Source organism: Patagioenas fasciata, chromosome 2 (assembly GCF_037038585.1).
Source record: "Patagioenas fasciata isolate bPatFas1 chromosome 2, bPatFas1.hap1, whole genome shotgun sequence".
Taxonomy (NCBI): domain Eukaryota; kingdom Metazoa; phylum Chordata; class Aves; order Columbiformes; family Columbidae; genus Patagioenas; species Patagioenas fasciata.
In genome coordinates, this window is record NC_092521.1 from 120322592 (window position 1) to 120344139 (window position 21548).

The following is a 21548-nucleotide window of genomic DNA, read 5'->3' on the forward strand; positions in this document are numbered from 1 at the left end:
CAACACGGGTCCTTCCCACGAGCTGCAGTTCTTCAAGAACTACTCCAGCGTGGGTCCTTTACCAGAGGTGCAGTCCTTCAGGAACAGACCGCTCCAGTGTGGGTCCCCCAAAAAGTCACAGCTCCTGCCAGGAGACTGCTCCTGTATGGGCTCTCCAGAGGTTGCAACTTCATTCAGGGCACATCTACCTGCTCTGGCATGGCGTCCTCCAAGGGCTGCAGGTGGGCATCTGCTCCACCATGGACCTCCACAGTCTGCAGGGGGACAGCCGGCCTCACCATGCTCTGCACCACAGGTCTGCTCTGACACCTAGAGCACCTCCTGCCCCTCCTTCACTGACCTGGGTGCTCAGGGCTGCTTCTCTCCCCTTTTCTCTCTCCTCTCTCACAGCTGCTAGTGTTGTTTTTTTTTTTTTTATCCTTTCTGAAATATGTTATCACAGAGGTGCTACCGGTGTCACTGATGGGCTCAGCTTTGACCAGCGGTGGGTCCATCTTGGAGCCGGATGGAACGGATTCTGTGTGACATGGGAGTAGTTTCTCACATCTTCTCACAAAAGCCAACCCTGCTGCCCCTGCATTACCAAAATCTTGCCACATAAACTTGCTACAGTGGTGATGCTGTTAACATAACAGTAAGAGGACCAGGGACAAAAAGGAAATTTTCCTGGTTTTAGACTTTATGGAATATTTACTGAAGAGAGGAATATTGTAGAGGCTGGTCTTGTCTTGTATTTTTGCTGTGTTCAGTCCCACAGCATGCTATTTTTTTAGTTTTCAATATTACTGGGTTACGAGTAATAATGAAGTAGTGACAAAGCTTTACCATTAGAAAGAGATTTGCATCTCCCTAAATGCAAGAATCTCTTAAACACCCCCTAGATTTGACTTGGCCTAAATTGATTTGGTGGTGTTCAGAAAGCTTGTCAGGTGTTTAATGACTGTCCAGATTAATAGCTGTCTGATGATTGTGGTGCCTTTTGTTGCTAAGGTGATGCAAGGTAAATCAGAATCAACTTTTTCCTCTCAGTCTAAATTCTGTCTGTGACAGGTGTCTCAAAGCAGAATTAAGACTCATCCAAAGTGTTTCTCAGTTGGTTTGGATGCAAAAGTTGGAGAAAGATAAACATTACGGTAAAGAGAGGCAAGTAGGATTTTTAAGGTTATAAGTGGGGAAAAAAGTAAAGTGTGGATGCACCTCTACTAGCCTAGTTGATGGGACCACAAACTCTGGTCAACTTTGGGCCTATTAAGAGAATCTAGTTCAGTCATAAAACATAGACTCTGAAGAAACATGCAATATCGCCAGTAGGCAGAAACTCCTATTCTCACACTTGTGCTTTACTACCATGAGAAGGATGAGCCTGTTTGCATATTTGAAGGATATGCTGGTTATGATTAGGCAGCACAGGAGAATTGAAGCTGAGACTTGTTTTAAAGGAGTCTAATTGACCAGTTGTCTTATTCTTAAGTGTATTGTGGCAAGGACTTTTAGGTGTATCTCCAATTATGCTAAGACAGTAGTCAGGGCAAAACAATATATCTCTCAGCATTTGCTAAGCTGGTAGGCTACAGGCTTTCACAATGTAAGAAAGCAGGTCTCCCCTTCCTTACATTTTGGAAAGCATGCAGTTCTTTAAATGCTAACCAAAAACCACTAGATATATGTGGGAACTGTTAAGATGTATGAAAGCCTCTGAATTAAAAGCGTCAGCAACAGAGGCTTTTCTGTGCTTGTGACACAAAAATTCAGTGAGTTGCCATAATGCCAAGTCTGTTCATGCTGTCTTTTCAAGGCACCTTGCCTGTATGTGAGTGGCAAGAGAGGGCAACTTGTTCCCCAGCCTTCATGTTGAAGCAGCAGAAATGTTGCATTTTATTTGTTTAATAACAGACCAGGTGATAAGGAAACCTCTGTGCTTAGTGCTAAATTAAGATACCAGAGCAGAGGGCTAGAGGTTGAATTAGGGAGGTGCTCAGTGTTGCTGTGGTTGAGCTGAAATTCACACTTAGGCGAGGGTTTCAGCCTTTTGAATAGTGAAAGCAAGTTTAGTAGATGTGCATTGTGAGAACAATCCTCTAAAAGCAGGATCCTTCTGTGTGAAAAGGCGGCCTTTCTCAGGTAGATTTGGAATATGCGTATTGCTTCTCCCCATAGAATTCCTCCTTTAAGCTGTTCTTTGTGTTGATTTGGAAAACTGGGTATAATTATACCTTGGGTTTTAGATATTTTTGTGCGTTCAAAAATAATTTCAGGCGAAGAGGTTCCTACCTTGTGCAGCCTTCCATTTTAAATCAAATGGGGTAGCTTTTCTGGGTTTTGTTTGGCTGGTTTTTGTCGCTTTTTTGAGCTTGAAATGGAACTAGCTTCTAGCTTGTGGGAAGGAATCTTAAAAGAGTTTTGGTTTTAAAACATCCTGCTGATCTAAGTCTTGTTGATGAAGGACACAAAGGAAGGAAGAGTGTGGTTTCTTTTGGTTTTTTTGTTTGTTGTTTTTTGGTTTTTGCTTTTTCTCTCTCTGTTTTTTCACATGCTCACTGCCACTTGTATCTTTGTTTTACTTGGAAGATTTATATCCATATCTGCACCGTTATGTACACCAAAGAAAGAATGCTTAGTAGGCACTTTATCTCATTTGAAAAATCACACCATTCGTATTGCCTAAATGGTTTTAGGGAGGTAGGCTAGAAAGTTTAGGCTAAAGTTATGTTGCATCACTTCAGTTGATTGCTAGACAGAGTTAAGTCTAGGTTGTGTAGAAAACTTTTGCCGCTTAACTCTGTACAGATATTGTATTTTGACAGAAGAAAAATAAGCTCCTGTTTTGTAAAGTAGGCATCTTGGTAAAGGAAGAGAAAGCCGATTAGTGCTTGTACTGATGATGAGGCTTGTGGAGTCAGTGCCAATGCTTATTAGGCATCAGAACAGACGCATGACATAGTATCAGCCCTCCAAGACCATAGAAAATGTAGTTTTGCTTGTTCCTCTTCGACATGTGGTGTTTGCAAAAGAACTTAGGTTGCACTGCAAAGCAGCTTCTACGCAGGATCTATTCAAGCAGTTATATGGAGGTAGACGCATTGGTTTAAAACCAACTCCTTGCATTACACTGAAACACAACTTCAGAAGCTATTATCATAACACAATTAGGATGTGTGCTGGGTTAACTTAATGTTCTTTTCACTCTTCTTAAATCATTACCTTAACTTGCTTTTGCATTCATTGCACGGGTACCCTGGTGTGTGCTGCACACGTGGTTCAGAGAAATGAAAGAAGATTCTGTGGTCTTGAAGCTGACTGTAAACTTGATGTACTTTACTGAATCAGGGTTACAAAGTGTGTGTCTTGATTTTTGTGATACTGTATGTTAGCTGTAGAAGATTTGTAGGAAGTCAATATTGTCTTCTCTGCTATTGTGCAGGTGGTTATCTTGGGTTAGTGACTCGTTGTTACCCAATCTCTTGATGGTATCTCAAATTTAAAATATTTGATACTTTCCCCCCTTTTTATTAAACCTTGGGTTTTGGAATTGTGTTCATTTTTGAGCAAACCAGAAATTTTCACAGTTACAGGAAAAAAAGTTAGACAAAACAAACTAATCTTGGTGAAAACTGAATACTTTGAAGAGGAACAGATCTTCCACAGAGAGTAAATGAAACCCTTTATTCTTAGGCAGAGCTTATCACTTGAAGACCAGGTGCTTGTATTTTTCATACACAGATTGACAGCTGTTGCAAGTGCTTTGATTCAGTTTTTATTCCTCACTGATTTATAGTTGTAACCAAAAAAATCAATAACTTGAAGCTAATTTTATATTTTGGTGTTTTGTTTTGTTTTTTCCTCCTCCTAGGGTCTAGTTTCAAATTTAACTCTTGATCAAGATACACTTGTCGAATGGGAAATTTATCCTCTAGACATAGATGGAGCAGTGAACCATGGCCATCTCGACCAACCAAAGAGATTTGTTGGCAATCCACTGAGTTATGAAGTGCCTACTTTTTACACTGGTAGACTTTCAATTCCTGGAGGGATTCCAGACTTGCCTCAAGACACCTATGTCAAGTTTCCTGACTGGACAAAGGTACAACTTTTTGCTCTAAAAGTCCGCTCAGAAAGCTACTGAAACCTCTATGGACAATCAAAGTCAACTTCTCTTGTAGTGGTTGTAGTGGTGGGGTGTCTCAAATATATTTAAACGACTAGGAAATGGGTTCCTTGGTTTAAGTAAATTTGGAGATAAACCATTAAGAGAAGGGAAACATTCAAAAGATACATAATTTTAGTCTAGAAAGTGGAGAATCACACAGAGAAAAACCTAGTTTTTCAACAGTGAGAAAGATGAACTGTCAGGCTATTTAGAAATGCTGCAATTAGTTGTGTTGTTTCTTGGGTTTTCTTTGTCTTGAGATGTTGCTGTGGTTTAACCTGGCAAGCAGCTAAACACCACACACAGCTGTTTGCTCACCCCCTGCCCCATAGGATGGGGAAGAGAATCAGAAACCAAACACCAACCTTGTGGGTTTAGATAAAGACACCTTAATAGGACAGAAAGAGAAAATAATATTAAACAACAACAATAATAACAGAATGCATAAAACAAGTGATGGACAATGCAATTGCTCACCACCCATCGGCTGCCACGCAGCCAGTCCCCAAACAGCAGTTCCCCTGGCCAGCTTCCTCTAAAATATATACTGAGCATGATGTCATATGGTATGGAGTATCCCTTTGGCCAGTTTGGGTCAACTCTTCAACTCTGCCCCCTCCCAGCTTCTTGTGTACCTGGCATGGCACAAGAAGCTTAAAAGTCATTGAATACTGAGCACCAACTAAAACATGAGTGTATTATCAACATTATTCCCATTCTAAATTCAAAACACAGCACTATACCAGCTAATAGGAAGAAAATTAACTCTATTCCAGCTGAAATCAGGACAGATGTGGAGCAGAAGCAGCTTTTTGGAGGGAGACAGTGAATAATTGCCTTGAGATAAAACAATGATTCTGGAGGAAGTGAGATGCTATGCAACACTTTCCTGGTTATATTGATTCATTAAAAGTAACTAAGAACATCTTTTCAGTGTTGTGTGAGGAACTGTGGATCCTGTTACAAAGCGTAGACAGTGCTGGACACAACTGCTGGTGTTGCACCCATAAGCATGGACCGAATGCGTGGAAGATGTTACTGCTTGTCTTGTGGAGGTTACCTGTAACTGACCTGAACAGATCGGAGAGCTCTGCACTGAGAAGCTTGTTGGCACAGCTCTGTCAATGGAAACTTCTCATAGGGCTGGAGCGTAGCTAGAGCAGCAAAGAGTGCGTTTTCACAGTGCCGTGTTTGCAACAGCCAGCATGCAGGGTGGGTAGGGACCAGCTCAACCAGCTGATGGGGGACACAGGGAGCAGAATGTGTGCACTGAGGTGCCAGTCCGCTTGGAGACCTAAGTGTTTAAGTCCAGGCTTCAGGGAAGTGCTTGTGATAGTGTTTGGTAGCAGAATTATTACTTTCTGAAACAATTATTTTACTGCTATTAAAAGAGATTAGGAGAAGGAGTTGCTAGTGATCTATCTACAGTGTTGTAGTGGTGAAAAACTTTCCAATATGCAGGGGACCATGATTCATTTCAGGCACTCAGTATTGCTGGCAACAGGCTTGAATGAGGAAGTCTGACTTAGTCCTTGTTCCTATATGCGTGCATATCTCACACAATCACTGAATAAAATCCAAAAATAGCTCTTTGCACAGGAACTGGAATCTGAGACTTCTGCAGTAAATTCTGCAACCTGAATTAAAATGAATAAACCCAAATGAATTTTAAGTCTTCTTCAGGAAGTGGGATGACCATACCTGCCTGTTAGCGAACTCATATTTGATATGGCAAATGAGTCCAAGAGTTCTTGTGTGTTTGTGGGAATTTTTCCTCTGATCTGTTGAGCATAGAAACCTGTTTTGTGTAGTTTGTATACCATTTAAAGCAGTTAAGGCGAAGAGATCCCAGACAAACAGTAAGTAGGGCTATTGAATTGATCCTTCAGGCTTTATATTGATTGGACCAAAGTTTTAAGTAAGATATCCAGGAGTAATAAGATTGAGGTGATACTGGGTGTGGAAACTGAGACTTCCAGATAACTTTACCAATGAGCAACTGCCTTTAAGGCAGAGGGCTGTAAGGCTTTAAATTCTACACGGGTGCCCACTGGATCTGGGCCTTAAATCCTCGAGTAGCACTGTATAAATTGCTGATGCCAAGGTGTGAAGAGGGACTTTTAATAGGGGTTAAAACCCACCTGTTTGAGTAGTTGGAAAACCATGGAAATGACATGTAACCAAGACAACATATGGTTCTAATAGTGATCCTGCCTTTGCATATTAAGACAAGGAATATGGCCTGCTGGATGAAGGGTGCAGCATTAACAGTCATGACCTGTGTTGTAGCTTGCTTGCCTTCAGTGGTTTTTAAACTCTTCACTATTAATAAAACTTCCTCCACTTTCACTTGAGGAGGCATGATGCATGTAAGCATATGTGCCCCTGAATGTCTGGTTAGATTTATTGGACTTTTTCTTCAACAGAAAAGAGAATTTGGAGCCAGGACTGTTCTTGATTTCTGTGGAATTATGGGTTGTAGTTGCTGACCCTGCTGAAGGAAATCCTGTTACCTAAGATAGGGATCCCCTCTCTCTTACTTTGTCTAGGGCATATTTGTTGATAATGTGTATAGTATCATGATTTGCTGATTTAGGGCATACGAAAGTGTGCAGTCTTTAGATACTGCAGTGTTAGTAAGGACAGTTTGAAGTTTAGAAATCAAGTTCGTAGCTTAACCAGAAATCAGAAATCAGTTACAACCAGTGACTGATTAAGATCAGGATCAGAGACCTGTCTGATTATACCTCCTGCATAAGAACTCTAATGCACTTGATTTCTACAGTAAACTCCTACTTCCCACAGGGTTAGTCACTCTCTGTATTAGGTAGGCTACTGTCTGGTGGGTATAGTCACTAAGTCATCTTGTGTGTGGGGAGGTTGCATTAGTGTCATATATTCTGAAACTGCTACAGAACCAGGGTAGTGAGCTTGAATAAATAGCTCTTCTCTTGCCTCTTAATACAGCAAAACCAAGCCACAAAGCAAGATAAACTCGATTTAAAAAAAAAAAAAGTTTGAGGTCAAAGTTGAGTAACACCTTGGCAGAACTGTGCAAGATAGGATCTCATACCATGGAAGTGGATACAGAGCTGAAACAACTCACCTGCATTTGCAAATGTACCAACTTCTTATAAAATTTCTCTTGTGAGTTTCATAAAGTTTGTGTTCATAAATGTGTGGAAAAGAAAACACAGGAAAAATATCTCTGAAACAGCTTGAACAGCAATACTCACTATATTAAAATTGCATTTCTAGAAATCCTTTAAAAATATTGTTCTGATTTCAGCTATCCCAGATGATTTTAGAAATCATCAAGTGCATTTTTATCAGTTTACATCAATGCCTTGAATTAGTTTATTTTTCCTCTATATTCTGGTTACCAAAGACCGAAGCAAGAGGGAAGACAGAGATGCTGTTATCTATTCCCTTCCTTTTTCTTATCCACTGGACTCTTGTCTCATGTGGTGAAAGGACACTTAAGAGTAAAAGCAAATTATTTGTCCAAATCAGCTGTATCTCCTCCCTTCTGTCTTGTTTAATGAACCAAGATTCAGCGTAACTCAGTAGGAGTCCATTTATAGTTTTACTAAGCATTCTGCAACTCATCAGTTCACAGACTTTTGGGAGAATCTGCATTTGTGGCACTTCAATGTGTCTGTTTTGTGGTGTATAAATGACTGTTTTGACTTTCTTCCCCTTGCCTAATTTTGTTTCATCTTTTGAACTTACAGTATTTATAATGTTAGAACAGTATTTTGAACTGGAGATTCTGGTCACCTCCACTATAAAAAGCAATTTAAAGAATTTGTATGCCAAGTTAACCACAGTTTAATTGAACTTAAATTAGTGCTAGCAGACCCCCAAAGATTTTAATGGTTGAAGGTAACTACAACAAAATACAGTACTCTCTTGCTGTGTGATTTCACAAGTTCTTTTGTTGACTAAGCTATTACGAATATAATAGACATCTGAATTTTGTGTGCCTAGACAAGCTGTATCTTTTTAATGGAATCATGCAACAGGAAGGGGCTACTGAGGTAGTGTAGTTTTACATTTGTGCAGAGAGACATGACAGAATTAGGATCTGCTTTTGTCAATTGTCTGTTCTTCCTCCTTTTAACAATCAGCTCCTAGCAAATAGAATTTTCAGGTTTGCTTCAGTCTTAAACTTGGTGCAAAATTCAATGCCAGGAACTTACAATTCCATTTTCCTAAGTATTGTAATATTTTGAAATTTCTGCAGTATTTGACCACTTTCTTTTTAAATACTAATTATAGCTTTAACTCATCAGGGAATTCAGATTCTTTTGACTATCATTAGCAATTCTCTTGAACAGATTTTCTACCCTTGTGTTACATCAAACTGAAAGATAGAGGAAATTCAATTATGATGTGAAGAGTGTTATGCTTAAAGCTATTTCATCCTTTGATCTCTGTCAAATCATTAAAATGTCATTATTTCTTCTTTCTCAACAGGGGCAAATTTGGATCAATGGCTTTAATCTTGGTCGCTACTGGCCAGCTCGTGGTCCTCAGTTGACGCTTTTTGTTCCAAGGAATATACTTGTTTCATCAGTGCCCAATAACATAACAGTGTTGGAGCTGGAGCGTTCTCCTTGCAGCACCTCGGCGTGCGAGATAGAATTTGTAGACAAACCTATTATCAATGCAACCACACAGTATGAAAAGTATGACTCCCGACTCTATCTTAGAGACAAATTGAACCATCTATAGAACCATCTATAGAACCATCTAGAATGACTCAAGCACTTCCTTATCTTTCCCCTGCTTTGTTTCTCTTTCCCTCAAACCATACTTCCCATTTTTGAAGCCTTAGTGTTAATTTTAAATCTGCCAGAGTTGAATACTGAAATTCTCTTAAAAAATAAAAGCTATAGATTTAGAATTTGCTTTGGACTGTGAAACTGAGCTCACCTGGAAGACAACATTCACATCGGTCAGAGTTCCAAATAGACTAGACAATTCCAGCTGGTTTTATCACTTGTTGTTGGTATAAATATCATTTTAGTCTGAAGAGACTCACTGCGATTGTTGAGTGGACCTCAGGTTTTTTCACCTCCATGAAAGCGACCTTAGAAAATTTTCAATTGGTTTATCATGAGAACAGTGAGAAGAACTGTGGAAGAGAGCACTCAAATGCAGGCTGGTCCAAACAGGAGTAACATTGAGAAGGGACTTTGTAATCTGCGTCTGTCCCCTTTAGCTAAATTGATAAGTACAAGGACATACATAAAACTTAGGCTGTTTTGGTTGGACCATAGCCTCTGATTAACCTGCATACAGAATGTAGTCTTAAAATGAGCCATTTTTCATTTCATGGATCCTGTTTTTCATAAACCAGCACCTTGAAAGTGGTAGGCTTTATATTTCAGTTCTCATATAGTCATCTTGTAGTCACATCTTCTGCTTTGTTCCATTAAACCGATGATCTTTGTAAGTGCCTGACATTTGTAAAGATGCACAATCTCTGTCAGTAAAGCTGACTTTCTACAGCAGACAGAATCTTTGTTTTGATTCTTATGATTTTGATGTCAATCATGCACACTCCTTGGTGAGATTCAAACAACAAAAGATTAAGATGGTGGAATCAGTTGTTTTCATAATCTGTGGTTTCTTTATTTGATTTTTCCTATCTGGAATTATTAAAATGATTCTTTAATGATTAAGTCCTCCCTCTGTGTGTTTGAGAAGGAAAAGGGGAGAAGGAATAGTTATGAGCAGTTGCAGTATTAAGGGAGAAATGAGATTGTAAAGTCGCTAAGGATGAGGAGTTATATATGTTGAAGTCTCATTTGTTTTGTGTTATGAAGACGCGTGTGAAGAAAAGCAAAACAAAGTAGCTGCAATGGGCTGTATGGACCCTGGAGGTGCAACACTTTTTTGAGATGGTCAATGCAAAAACCTGATTATTTCTTATCAGCTGATGAGGACTGAAACTGTCACTGTAAGAGAGAATGAAAAGGAGCACCCCTTGTTTGAGTATCTACATCTCTGCAATGTGTTTGAGCTTTCAAACCAGATGCCTGTGGTTCACCTGAGCCAGAGAGCTTCTCCTCTTAAACTCTTACCTCAGATGCAAAGTCTAATGGCTGGGCGCTGTCTGTTCAGTACCAGACACACTTCATTCTTGGAATAAAGTGGTCTGCTCTGGCCCCCATCCCTATGCAGACCCTGGAGTGTGCTCTGCAGATGGTTTATTATGAAGTATTCATTACCTCAGAGCCAGGCCTTGAAAATAAGGAATGGAACAGAATTAGTTTCATACCGGTTGTGGATTTTGTGGCTTGAAGTGTGCAGGATGACAGTACTATTTAGTTATTATTCCTACAAGAGTTCAGTGCTTCAACAACCGGGAGTATTTTTATTTGTTCTGGCAGTTAGTACCATGAGGGGAGTGGAACTCCTGGCTGTCATTCGAACTTCATTTCATTTTGCATTATACTGGTGAAAATGTAGTGTAATCCATGAGACTTCCCTTTTTGCCATAACTATGTGCAATATTACAAGCAGAAAGGCTTTGCATTGAGGATTACAAACATGTGTGGAAGAAGAACAAGAACAACATGGAAGAAAAAGGCTTAAAGTTTGTTGAGTAGGGTTCTAGACAACTTCATTAACACACCAGCCTATTTACTGCTTTCAGTGAAGGGATCTCTTGCCTACAGAAAGGAAATGAAAGTTGGGGCCTTGATTCCTAATCCTGGTTTACCTACATGAAAATACCTACTAGAGGTTGCCAAGCGATGCAGTATTTGAGAATGCTGAAGGGTAGATCTGTGTGATGAGGGACCTTCAGCATGTCTACCAAGAAGAACCTGTTGACACTTGGTTCTGCTTTGCTTGGGGATGTGTCTGTAGGTGCTGGAGGAGGGTGTTGTGCCCTTCTGCCACATGCGGTCACTGTGCCCACAATGCTGCTGCTATTGCAGTATAAGTTGGGGAATGACCTCTTAGAGAGCAGCGTAGGGGAAAGGGACCTGGGGGTCCTGGTGGACAGCAGGATGACCATGAGCCAGCACTGTGCCCTTGTGGCCAGGAAGGCCAGTGGCATCCTGGGGTGTGTTACAAGGGGGGTGGTTAGTAGATCGAGAGAGGTTCTCCTTCCCCTCTACTCTGTGCTGGTGAGACAGCACCTGGAATATTGTGTCCAGTTCTGGGCCCCTCAGTTCAAGAAGGACAGGGAACTGCAGGAGAGACTCCAGCGCAGGGCAGCGAAGGCAATGGAGTGGAGCATCTCTTGTATGAAGAAAGGCTGAGGGAGCTGGATCTCTTTAGTTTGGAGAAGAGGAGACTGAGGGATGACCTCATTCATGTTTATAAATATGTAAAGAATGAGTGTCACAAGGATGGAGCCAGGCTCTTCTCTGTGACAACCAATGGTAATATAAGGGGTAATGGGTTCAAACTGGAACACAAAAGGTTCCACTTTAATTTGAGAAGAAACTTTTTCTCAGGGTGACAGAACACTGGAACAGGCTGCCTAGGGGGATTGTGGAGTCTCCTTCTCTAGAGACATTCCAAACCTTCCTGGACACCTTCCTGTGTAACCTCATCTAGGTGTTCCTGCTCCGGCAGGGGGATAGGACTGGATGATCCCTTCCAGTCCCTGGCATTCTGTGATTGCATAGCTGCGACTTGCCCAAGTTTCCTAGTCTTGACACACAGTCCTCCAGGGATGGGGTGTGTGATACAAAATGGGACAGCTTAGCATTTGCTCCTTTGCAGTCTCAAGCAGCTCCATTATTTTAATATATCTCCCAATGTAGTTCTGTCAGCCATGTATGGGGTAGAAATAATATTGGAATGAAACCTTTTAACTGAGGGCAAATGGCGTAGGAAAAGAGGAACTGTGGGGAGTTAGCAATCTTACCTTGACCCAGTGGTCAAGGCACTGGTCGGTCTAGTTTCAATATATTTTTGAAGGGCATGGTGTGAAAACATTGTCAGACCCCTGGCTGGTATCTGTTGTGTAACTGTGTGACCAGTTCCAGATGATGAAGCTCAGCAGGATGGTCTGTCTGGTGGAGCCAGCTGCCTTCTGAAGGCATGGTAAGAAAGAATGTTCCTAACTGTAAAACTGAGGCTACTCAAATCCTCCATCCTGCCCTGTCCTTGGGAATCAGCAAGTGCTTTGCTGGCACAGCATCTGAACAATGACCAGAGTGTTATCTGATTGTTGCAGACCAGCGCAAACCTGGTATTTAGTCTGAATCACTCTGTAAGAAGTGGAAATTTTACACTGGTCCCATCTGGAAGGTAGGTGTGATCTTTGCAATTCTATAGGGGAGTGGTGTTTGAAATCTACCCTTAAAGTGTAGCTGTAGGGGCTCAGCTTAGTACAGATATTTTTTCCAGCCCTGGAGTGGGGTTTGTAAGCTTAGACTGTAATCCTGCCTAAGCATGAATGAAGGCCTTTTAAATGTGATTACTTGGGATGAATGAACAAGCAGGTGAACATGCGCAGTATAGTTGAATTATCTTTCTTAACCTATGCATAAGACTACTCTTCCCCTTATGTTCATAATATAATTATCTTCCTAACTGTTGACCAAAATTTCACAGTCCCTGAATCACAGGGGTGAGACTTGACCTTGTCCATACCTCTTTAGACTCTCTGTGCCCTCTGTAATTCTCCTGTGCAGGCAGCTCTCTGTCTCCCTGCTCTCCCGTCTCTTTGGGGACTCCACTGTGCCTATGTTTGCCTTTTACAGTTTTTTATATAAAATACTAATTTGCACAGTTTGAATGTTTACATGAGTCTGACTCTAGGAACAATCCTCCTGACTGGACAGCAAACACTGTCTACCTAAAAAATGTGTCAGGTGTTCAGAAATGGCAATTACAGAAGAAGAATATTGTGTTCAACAATGTGCTTTGAAGGAGTTGATACTATATTATCCAGACTGAGGAGAGCTGTTAACAAAGCACTTAAGTTTGGACTGTGAGGGGAAAGAACCTACTCTCTTTGGGTGGACTTGCTCGCCCTAATGTAATTGAATGACTGAGTGGCCTATTGCAGTTCCCTTGTATTCTCATTTCAGATGTGCTGAAATCACTGGGAACAGCATCATCTCCACACATATGAAGTGGATATTCTGACAGTTTTCCTAGGATGCACTTCCTGGAAATCCTTCCATGTTTGAGCAATTAGCTCGCAGTGCTGACAGATCCTAACCTGAGCCTCTGACAGCAGCTTTGTTATTTACTGAGCATTGTTCCCTCTGTACCAGCAGGAGAATACTTGAGAATGTTTTTCTGTTACATGGCTTTACAATCACTCATCTTCTCTTTTTTCCTTGCAAATGCCCCAACTTCCCAAGGAACTGCTGATGTGAAGTCCCTACATTTTCATATCTTCTTGTATATATCTTTTGCAGACTGCAAACACCATTTTAACAGATAATACAAGATGGAAGGTTTTTGAGAGATCTAGCCTTATGCCTCTCTACCCTAACCCCATGTCATCTGTATCTAAAGTTTTCCCAGTGTATTTGTTTAACTTGTTCTTCAGAGTTACCTGTGATGGAGACCCTGGACTTCCCTAGGCAAGCTGTTCTAGTGTTTACTGTTGGGAAACTTGTCAACAGCTAACTGAAGTCTTCATTGCTGTATGTAAGCCAGTTATCAGTTTCACTGTCCACAGCCAACATGAAGTATGTCTTTGTGCCCTGAAACTATTCTGTGCCCTCTCTCTTATTTTCTTACCTCCCTGATGGACTGGATTTATAGAAATTTTAAGAGGTGCAGAGCAACATAGAGAAGACTCAGCAATGATGTGAAAGGGTAGCCAGGTCCTGAATGTCCTGGTGCAGGTGCTGCAGCAGCTTTTCTGAAATAAATGGCTGAACTGCAAGAGAACTGCTTTGCAGGCCAGGGCTTAAAAGCATGGTAGTCAAACTTGAGGTCCTGGCTAGAAGATGGTGTGACAAAAGGAACCGGAAGCTGTGGAAGAACAAGGTTTGCTTTAGTGGTTCTCCTTCAATGAAAAGACAAAACTGGACAGGAAGAGATCATCTTAGGACTTGATGCAAAGGAAGGACCGAATGGATAAATGTTGGAAAAGATGTCATGGGGGTATTTGTCATACTTTTGCTGAATAAAGTGTATATGTTTAAAAATTGCTTTTTGGAAGGTATTTTCTGTTGCTTGTTATGTTACCAAAAATGGGAGTAATCAACCAGAGTATCCAGCTTTGGGAGGAGTCCTGAAGGTGTGTGTTACCTACAAGGGGTTTCACAGAACCAGTGTTAGTGTCAGGCACTTGGTAATGCAATCCACTTTCAGTGGGATATACAGTCTTTGTGGCCAAGGATGTATTTAAGAATTCCTGTTTTGGACGTTAGCACACATCCCGGTCTCTCAGGATTCCAGTATAGGTAGGACTTCAGAATGGGGGTCTTGGGAAAATCTGACTTCTGACTCTGTAGTGGTGTCATGGGAAGCCCAGTCTTGCTCATGAAACTCCCCAACATGCATTCACAGAAGACTATGCAAGTGTTGTGATAAGATCATTATCTTGCACTTTGGTAACATGTTTACAACTGCATGACCGTAATTTAGCCTTTTGAAACTCAACAGAAAGGGCCTTCTCTTAAGTACAGTGGATCTGTTTAATGCAGTGCAAATCCAGTAGGAAAATGCAGGCAGAATCCATGGTTTGAAAAGATTTTTCTGGTAAGTTTCTTTAGTCCTTATAAGTGTATACACTATTTTTTAAACACATTTTTTTAAACTTTGTGCTTCTATACTAAATTAACTGAGCGTTTTCAGTGTTTGTGGGCCAGAGCACAGATAGGAGCACAATGTGGGGAAAGGCTCTGCAATTGTGGGTCATCCCTCTAATGCTGTAGCTAACATTTTTTTCTGCTGTTTCCTGTTTCATTCTTCCTTGAGCCTTACTGGTTCTTCCTCTTATGCTAGGCAAGTCTTATGTGACAAGAAACTAAAAAGATTTCCTTCAATGTGCTTTTGTTCGCCTGAAGGGGAGTTGATGGAAGTGGTGGAGTCACCACCCTGGAGGTGTTTAAAAGGCATTTAGACAAGGTTCTTAGGGACATGGTTTAGTGCTAGAGTTAGGTTGTGGTTGGACTCAATGATCCTGAGGGCCTCTTCCAACTGAAACAATTCTATGATTCTATCTACACCCCTTCCACCTATCCTTAGTTTGCAAGCTGGACAAAGATGCCTTTGCTTCCAGCTTGCTTATGCCTTTCTCCTTGTTTCCAAATCCCATTCAGAAGTTCCATTTCTCAGGGCCCACAAACCTTGACCAGGTGCACAGGGTGAATGCTCTTTATGGACCTCCGGTCTAAATTTAGCCAGAAGTCTCCCCTGTTCGTGGACTTGTGCAATAACACTCTCCAAAGCGTTTGCCTTGGGAGCAGGTGAATGGCTGTGTTGTGTGTGGTGGCTGCGGGATCTGGACGTGTTCCTGCACTACAGGGGAAGGGGCCTTCTGAAGCACAGCGGAATTGTTGAGGAGGAGGAAAAGAAACTGATGGTTGGCTCTTAACCTTCTTCATGCCCTGTCTTGTTGCTGAGCTTCAGACTGTAACCTTCCTCCTGTTTACTGCTAATGTTAGTCGCTGTTTTCACAGCAGACGTATGGGATGAGAAAGAATCCACACAGAAGGAAAATTTGCATTCCTTTCTTGCCTCCTCCATGCTGAAGTTTATTTCTGGATGTTGTAATATTCCACTGTACTAGCGAGGCTTCCCAGAAGACCTTAGGCTCTGAGAGATGGGTCTGGATCCTGCACACACGCTACAAATCTCCTTTCAAGCTTTCTGACTTCTTTTTTCCCCTCAGTTTTAGGATGTGGTTTGCACTAATCATGAATAGGTAGATCTGGTGTGCTGAAGAACCTGACAACATAGTACTGAACTCGTGAGGGGTTAGCATGATTTCCTGCAAAATTTTGTTAAAGCAATGACTTCTGCTGCCGTGCGTTCCTGTGTTGCTCTTTTGGTTCTTTGATCCAGAGCTATGTCTACTTCAAAAGCTGAAGTTAAAACAACATGAGGCTTTTGACTACAGCCAAATGCAGACACCTGCAGACATGACTTTCTTTAAAATGCTGAGTCCACCTCGCTCACCTAGCTCCTGTTGATATAGAAGAAAATTGCTGCTGGTTAGTATCTGCGGAAACAGCGTTTTTTGGTGTGTTTTTTTTTTTTTTTACCTTTTCAAGTCTAACCTCTCAGGTCTGGTTGGTTTGACTCAAAGGCTTCAGACGATGTTGAAGAAAACCTAGAACTTCTGCAGATCCTTTCTAATTTTAACTGCCTGATGCCAAGATAGTTGGTGTTGTAGTATTCGTCAAAATTTGGACTCCTCTTAATGTCTTTAAAAAGGGACACATCACCCCCCTCTCCTACCCCATAATTAAGCTTCATCACCCATCCTAGGAAATAGAACTTTGGACAGAAGCTGTCAGTAGTTCAGATGCAAGAGTAAGAACTAACTGTGCTGAAATTGCCCCAAAGGTGCTTTCTTCTTCTTTTTTAATTCTGAAAATCCCAGTCTGTGCGAAGATGGTGAAATGAGAATATAGTAGTGGCAAACCTGACTTGCATTAAGTTTGTTTCTCCTTTGTACTGTACCTGCAGGAACAGTGGTGAAACGGGATGTTTGAGCACTACGGAGGTACAAGCAAACAAGAATATTTAGTGTTGCAAAACATGATCTGGATGAGAAGCCTTGTGAAGACAGAGGGCAAAGCATGATCATGTGTCATGTAAATAGTGGGTTGTGTGGTGTGGTGGTTGTTGTTGGTTGTTTGGGTTTTTTGTTTTGTTTTGGGTTTCCAACCCAAGCAGGTTGGCAGTGAAGAGGGCAAGGAAAATAATTTCCCTTTTGGTGCCTCCAGCCAGTTACGGGCTATGGCCTCACATCTCACTGCACTGGCAAAGGTGAATGACACTGAGCTCTGTAGTTTTCAGATTGTCATAGCTACAAGTGGAAAATTTTACATGAAAGAAAGGAGGTGAACTAGGGTGAAGATTCAGCTCCCATGGGTGGATTTGCAGAGTGTGGAAAATACATCCAAATCCTAACAAAAATCCGTTGTACCGCAAGGTTGTGAATACCTGTAGCTCTGCTGGTACTTGCTCCCCAGCTGCTTATCACCATCTTGTTTTCCGTTTTGTCCTTGCAATTCAAGGTAGGAACTGTGCTTTTTCTGGAAGTCCTTCTTATGCATCACGTGTTTTCAGTTTTTCACAAAATAATAAGGCTAGACTATGCCTGGTTTGGTTTCACTACAGTTCTGATGAGCAAGTACCTTCTTCAGAAATACAACCATGCTGTTGTAGTAGTACTACAAGGTGAGTGAGAGAACATTCAGGGATTCCCACTGCTATTTCTCTATGTAATGAGTTTGTCAAGGGTCTGCCCCATTGGCACAGCACATGAGAATGCTTTTGTCTTAGAAAGTGGGGCCCTCAAAAAATACACAGAGCTCAGCTCATATTATTTGTTATCTTTCTTTTTTTTTTTTGTTTTGCATTTAACAGAAGTGTATCTTTTCATATAAGAATAGTACTGAGTTTGACTAAGGTCCATCTAGCCCTGTACCCCCTTTTGAAGGTAGAACATATCGGATCATCTATTTCTGAGATCTCTTTCAGGTGAAGTCTTTTTTTTCTGACTAAGTTGAGCTGGAACTTTAGTGCTTTTAAAGTCTGTTCAGCAGAAGAGACTCAGCTTTGGCTGCTGATTCAGCTGCTCACTGCTTGCTCATCTTGACTTAGTTTGCAACAAAAAGCTCCTGAATTCTAAAACTACTACTCTACCATGCAAACTAGTGTACAGCAATTTAGATTATTTAAAAGCATCAGCTCTCTTTCAAAAACCTTGTTCTGTGCTCCACAGTGTATTTTAACTTGGGTGTTACTCACTTATTGTCAGGCTGCATGCCTTTCGATGTGAAAATGTGATGCTGGTTTGACTTGGAAAGAATGTTCTTGTTCTTATGAAATACTTAGTTTTTTCCTGCTACCTGTTTTAGCATGTTCATGCAAATTGCTGAAACCCCCTGCTGATTACAAGTGTCAAAATGTGAAGTAAATTAGGCAAGCAGTTCTAAAAGGGGTAAGGGTCTTGGTTGCAAACCTTCATGGTTCAGGACAGCAATCACCCATTCACTGAGAAATGTTAGGAAGAAATTGCTCATAAACAAGGGCTTTTTTTTTTTTGAACAATGCATTATGAAGTTGTTTTTATCTTCTGTGGAAGGAGGTGAAACTTTTGGGGCTGTGAGTAAGAGTGTGCATAGTTCTTGACATCTTGAGATAAGGCAAGAAATCTAGAAATGAATACACAGATTTTTTGTCTATAATAATAAAGACTTGGTTTCATTTTAGTACTTTTCATCTTCAAAATGTCTTGTTTTACAAAGGAGGGCAGAGTCTTGATTTCTGTGTAGCAGGTGCAATAGTTGATTTGATGGAGATCCCTGGAAAGGCTGAAAGCAGAACCTTAGAAACTGGTTTGTTTGGTGTTGGTTTTGGCTTTTTGTTGTTGGTTGGTTTGGTTTGGTTTTTTTGTCTGCACCATTGTTGGCACGATCGTGACCAGGACCAATTGCATTCTGCCCCCATGTCCCTTGGTCTGTCTGTGTGGGACTCTCTGCATTTGCTGTCACAAAGGAGAAATGTCCTTCTGTTCAAAGAGCAGGTCTGGCTGGCGGGTCTGCATGACGTGTCACGTACCAACTCCTCAGCTGCTGCTCTTGATGGAGCCCGCTCATCCAGCTTGTGCTGTTCACTGACCAGGCAGATGTGGCTTTTGATGTGAAGGATCTCACTGATTTATTTTTTTTGAACTGTGTTTTGGGCTCGTGTGGCCTCAGGTCTAGGAAACACGGCAGATTTTGTTAGGTGTCACTAAAATGAACATTGATATTATCTATTTGCTCCGTTATTGGGCAGTATCACTGCTGTTTCTGCACAAGCAGTTGACATTTCTAAAGCTCTTTTTACATTTTTCCAGGAACCTGGAAGCCTCTACATACCCAGTGGTTTATGTTGTCATGAGTTCATGAACTGGGCATGTGCCCTCCTGAAAATCCAGGCCACATTCAATCATATCATATTAAGATCGAGGTCTTTATTGTGAATTATCTTACAGAAAAGGTGGGCTTTTTTTCCCTGTTTATGAGACAATTAGTAGCTACCCTGCATCTACACAAACCCATCCTAATGTTGCTTTCACAGTCTCTGACACAAATTGTTAAATAATTATCACTTAAGAGCTAACATTCAATAAATGCTAATTTGACGTCTGATCATTTAAATTTTATTCAGGTAGTCCCATTTTGATAGTCTACAAAATGCTGTAGTTTTTAACACTATAGAGGTAACATAAATTCATTTGCTAGGATAATTCTGATGAACAAAGTCAGTAGGTTAAACAACAAAAATAAAAAGACAAAAGAAACCCAAAACAAAACCACAACAAAACACCTTCTTCTGTTTGGTAGTCTTCTAGAGTAATATCCATCACCTTACTGAAATTTTGCTTCTAATGCTAGCATTTTTCTAAATTCTGGCACATTCCTTTGTAGGTATGTGGAATAAGCTACTGACTGAGCAATGCGGTGGATTTATTCTATTAAAGTTGTTAACAAGAAATAATGTGTTAAATGAGACAAATCCAAGAGATCTTTCTACAGTTTTTCATTACTTGGAGGCTTTTGAAATTATTTCCCCATCAGAATAAAATTTTAATGAGAATTCAGAGCAGAAATAATGAAATGTTTTGCTTCAATAATGTTGAAAAATAGCTCGTGTTTACTGTAAAATAGTTTTAATCTGAAGCCGAAACGAAAATACAGAAAACAGCGTTAGGTTACAAGGTGTTGGTTGTTAACCAGTGCAGCTGCTGCCAAAAATCTGTTCTTTCCAATGTCTAGATTTTCATGAAACTGCCTTTCCACGGGTGCAAAATGTTGTGCCGGTGCGGTCACAAGACGGATATCGTACTTGCATGACCACTGCACGCGGAGAACATGCGCTTTGGCTGGCGAGGAAGTGAATGGATTTACTCTGTGACTGTGGGACAGGAGGTTGTGACAGACACATTCATGCAAAAAGCCAGAGCAGGAGCAGATGTGAGCCAGCCTCCCCATGGTGGATTTTAGGGGTTCCCCTAATATTTCTGAGGAAAGGAAGCGAGTACTGACCTGCATTATGCAAGGATGGCTTGGTGAAGCAGGACTGAGGAGAAAACAACCTAAATCCAAACTTCTTTTTTCTTTCCTTTTGTCAGCTCTTTGGCCCCTTCTCTGTAGTGTTGCAGGTTTTTTGTGTGTGTGTGTGTGATACCTCAAGCTGTGGGTTTCACTCTTCTAGAAAGCGTAAACAAGATTTTTGATAGCAAGGGCAGACCTGTGCTCTGCAGCTTCTTAGCACTCTTTGTCTGCTGGGGCTGCAGACAAAATTGTTGTCCTTACCATCAACCAGCCTTATTTTCTTTCCATTCCTGGTGCTTGTGAATGAGCAACAAGGGCACGAGCATCGGGAAAAGCCATCCTTCTCTTTTCTTCTCTATGTGCTTTTTACACCTTCCCCACATACTTTGGTAGCAGACAAGGCAAGTCACTCAGTCTGCGGTCATGGTCTTACTTGTGGTCAAATTTCAGTTTGCCAGTTATGAGCAAGTTCAGAGATCTGTTGTGGTCTTTCTTCACTTCGATTAAGGTACTTTCGTGTTACTACTAGCTGTTACTGCTCTTTCTATTTGTGTGTGATGGCAACAGGTTAAAATTCAGGGAGGGACCCTCTCTTTGATCAACTTGCCCAAACGGCAATACTTCTGTGGAGATATTTTAAGGAGTGCAAAGTCCCTGGGCAAAAGCGACAAATATGCTTTTCACACAGGTACGTCCACCTGTGGTTCCAGTCACTGTTCCACGTACAAAAATCTCTTCCTGAACTCATCTGCGTGGAGCTTCTCCAAAAACGCTGTTCAAATGCCACTGGCTTCTTTTCAGCAGAAAGTGGATCTGGTAACGTCAATCTTCATTCAGGCTGTGTTGTATTACAGGCTGCTAGCAGCACTGAGAGTGCCTTTCATGAGGGTTTCATATCTGTGGAAACAGATCAGGTTCTTGCAGATCAGATTCTTGATTGCTTGCTACTGTTGTTAAAAGCAAAAGCAAGGAAACAAGCATCTTCTTGGAATTTAAAAAAATTCTTAGTGCCTTAGCCGTTTTTATTTTGCAACACCTGAAATCACAAAAAGCTTGCAGTGTACAGTTGCTGAGCTATTTATACTGAATGCACGCTGTTACTCTGAAACAAGAAACTAAAACCCAGGGACACTTTAACCTTTCCAAGGTGACTTGAAATGAATTCAAAACAAAAGAAAAAAATC

The 21548-nt window shown here is 41.1% G+C and overlaps 1 protein-coding gene across 1 annotated transcript in view; it reads left to right on the plus strand.

The window, feature by feature from the left end:
- The window catches only part of GLB1 (galactosidase beta 1), a 53199-nt gene extending 38893 nt beyond the window's left edge, over positions 1–14306 (plus strand). The window contains exons 15-16 of the mRNA XM_065830526.2: positions 3851–4081; positions 8627–14306. Of these exons, the coding sequence (XP_065686598.1) occupies positions 3851–4081; positions 8627–8884 (489 nt within the window). The 3' untranslated portion in view covers positions 8885–14306. The remainder of the gene's footprint in view (positions 1–3850; positions 4082–8626) is intronic.
- Positions 14307–21548: the final 7242 nt, after the last annotated feature.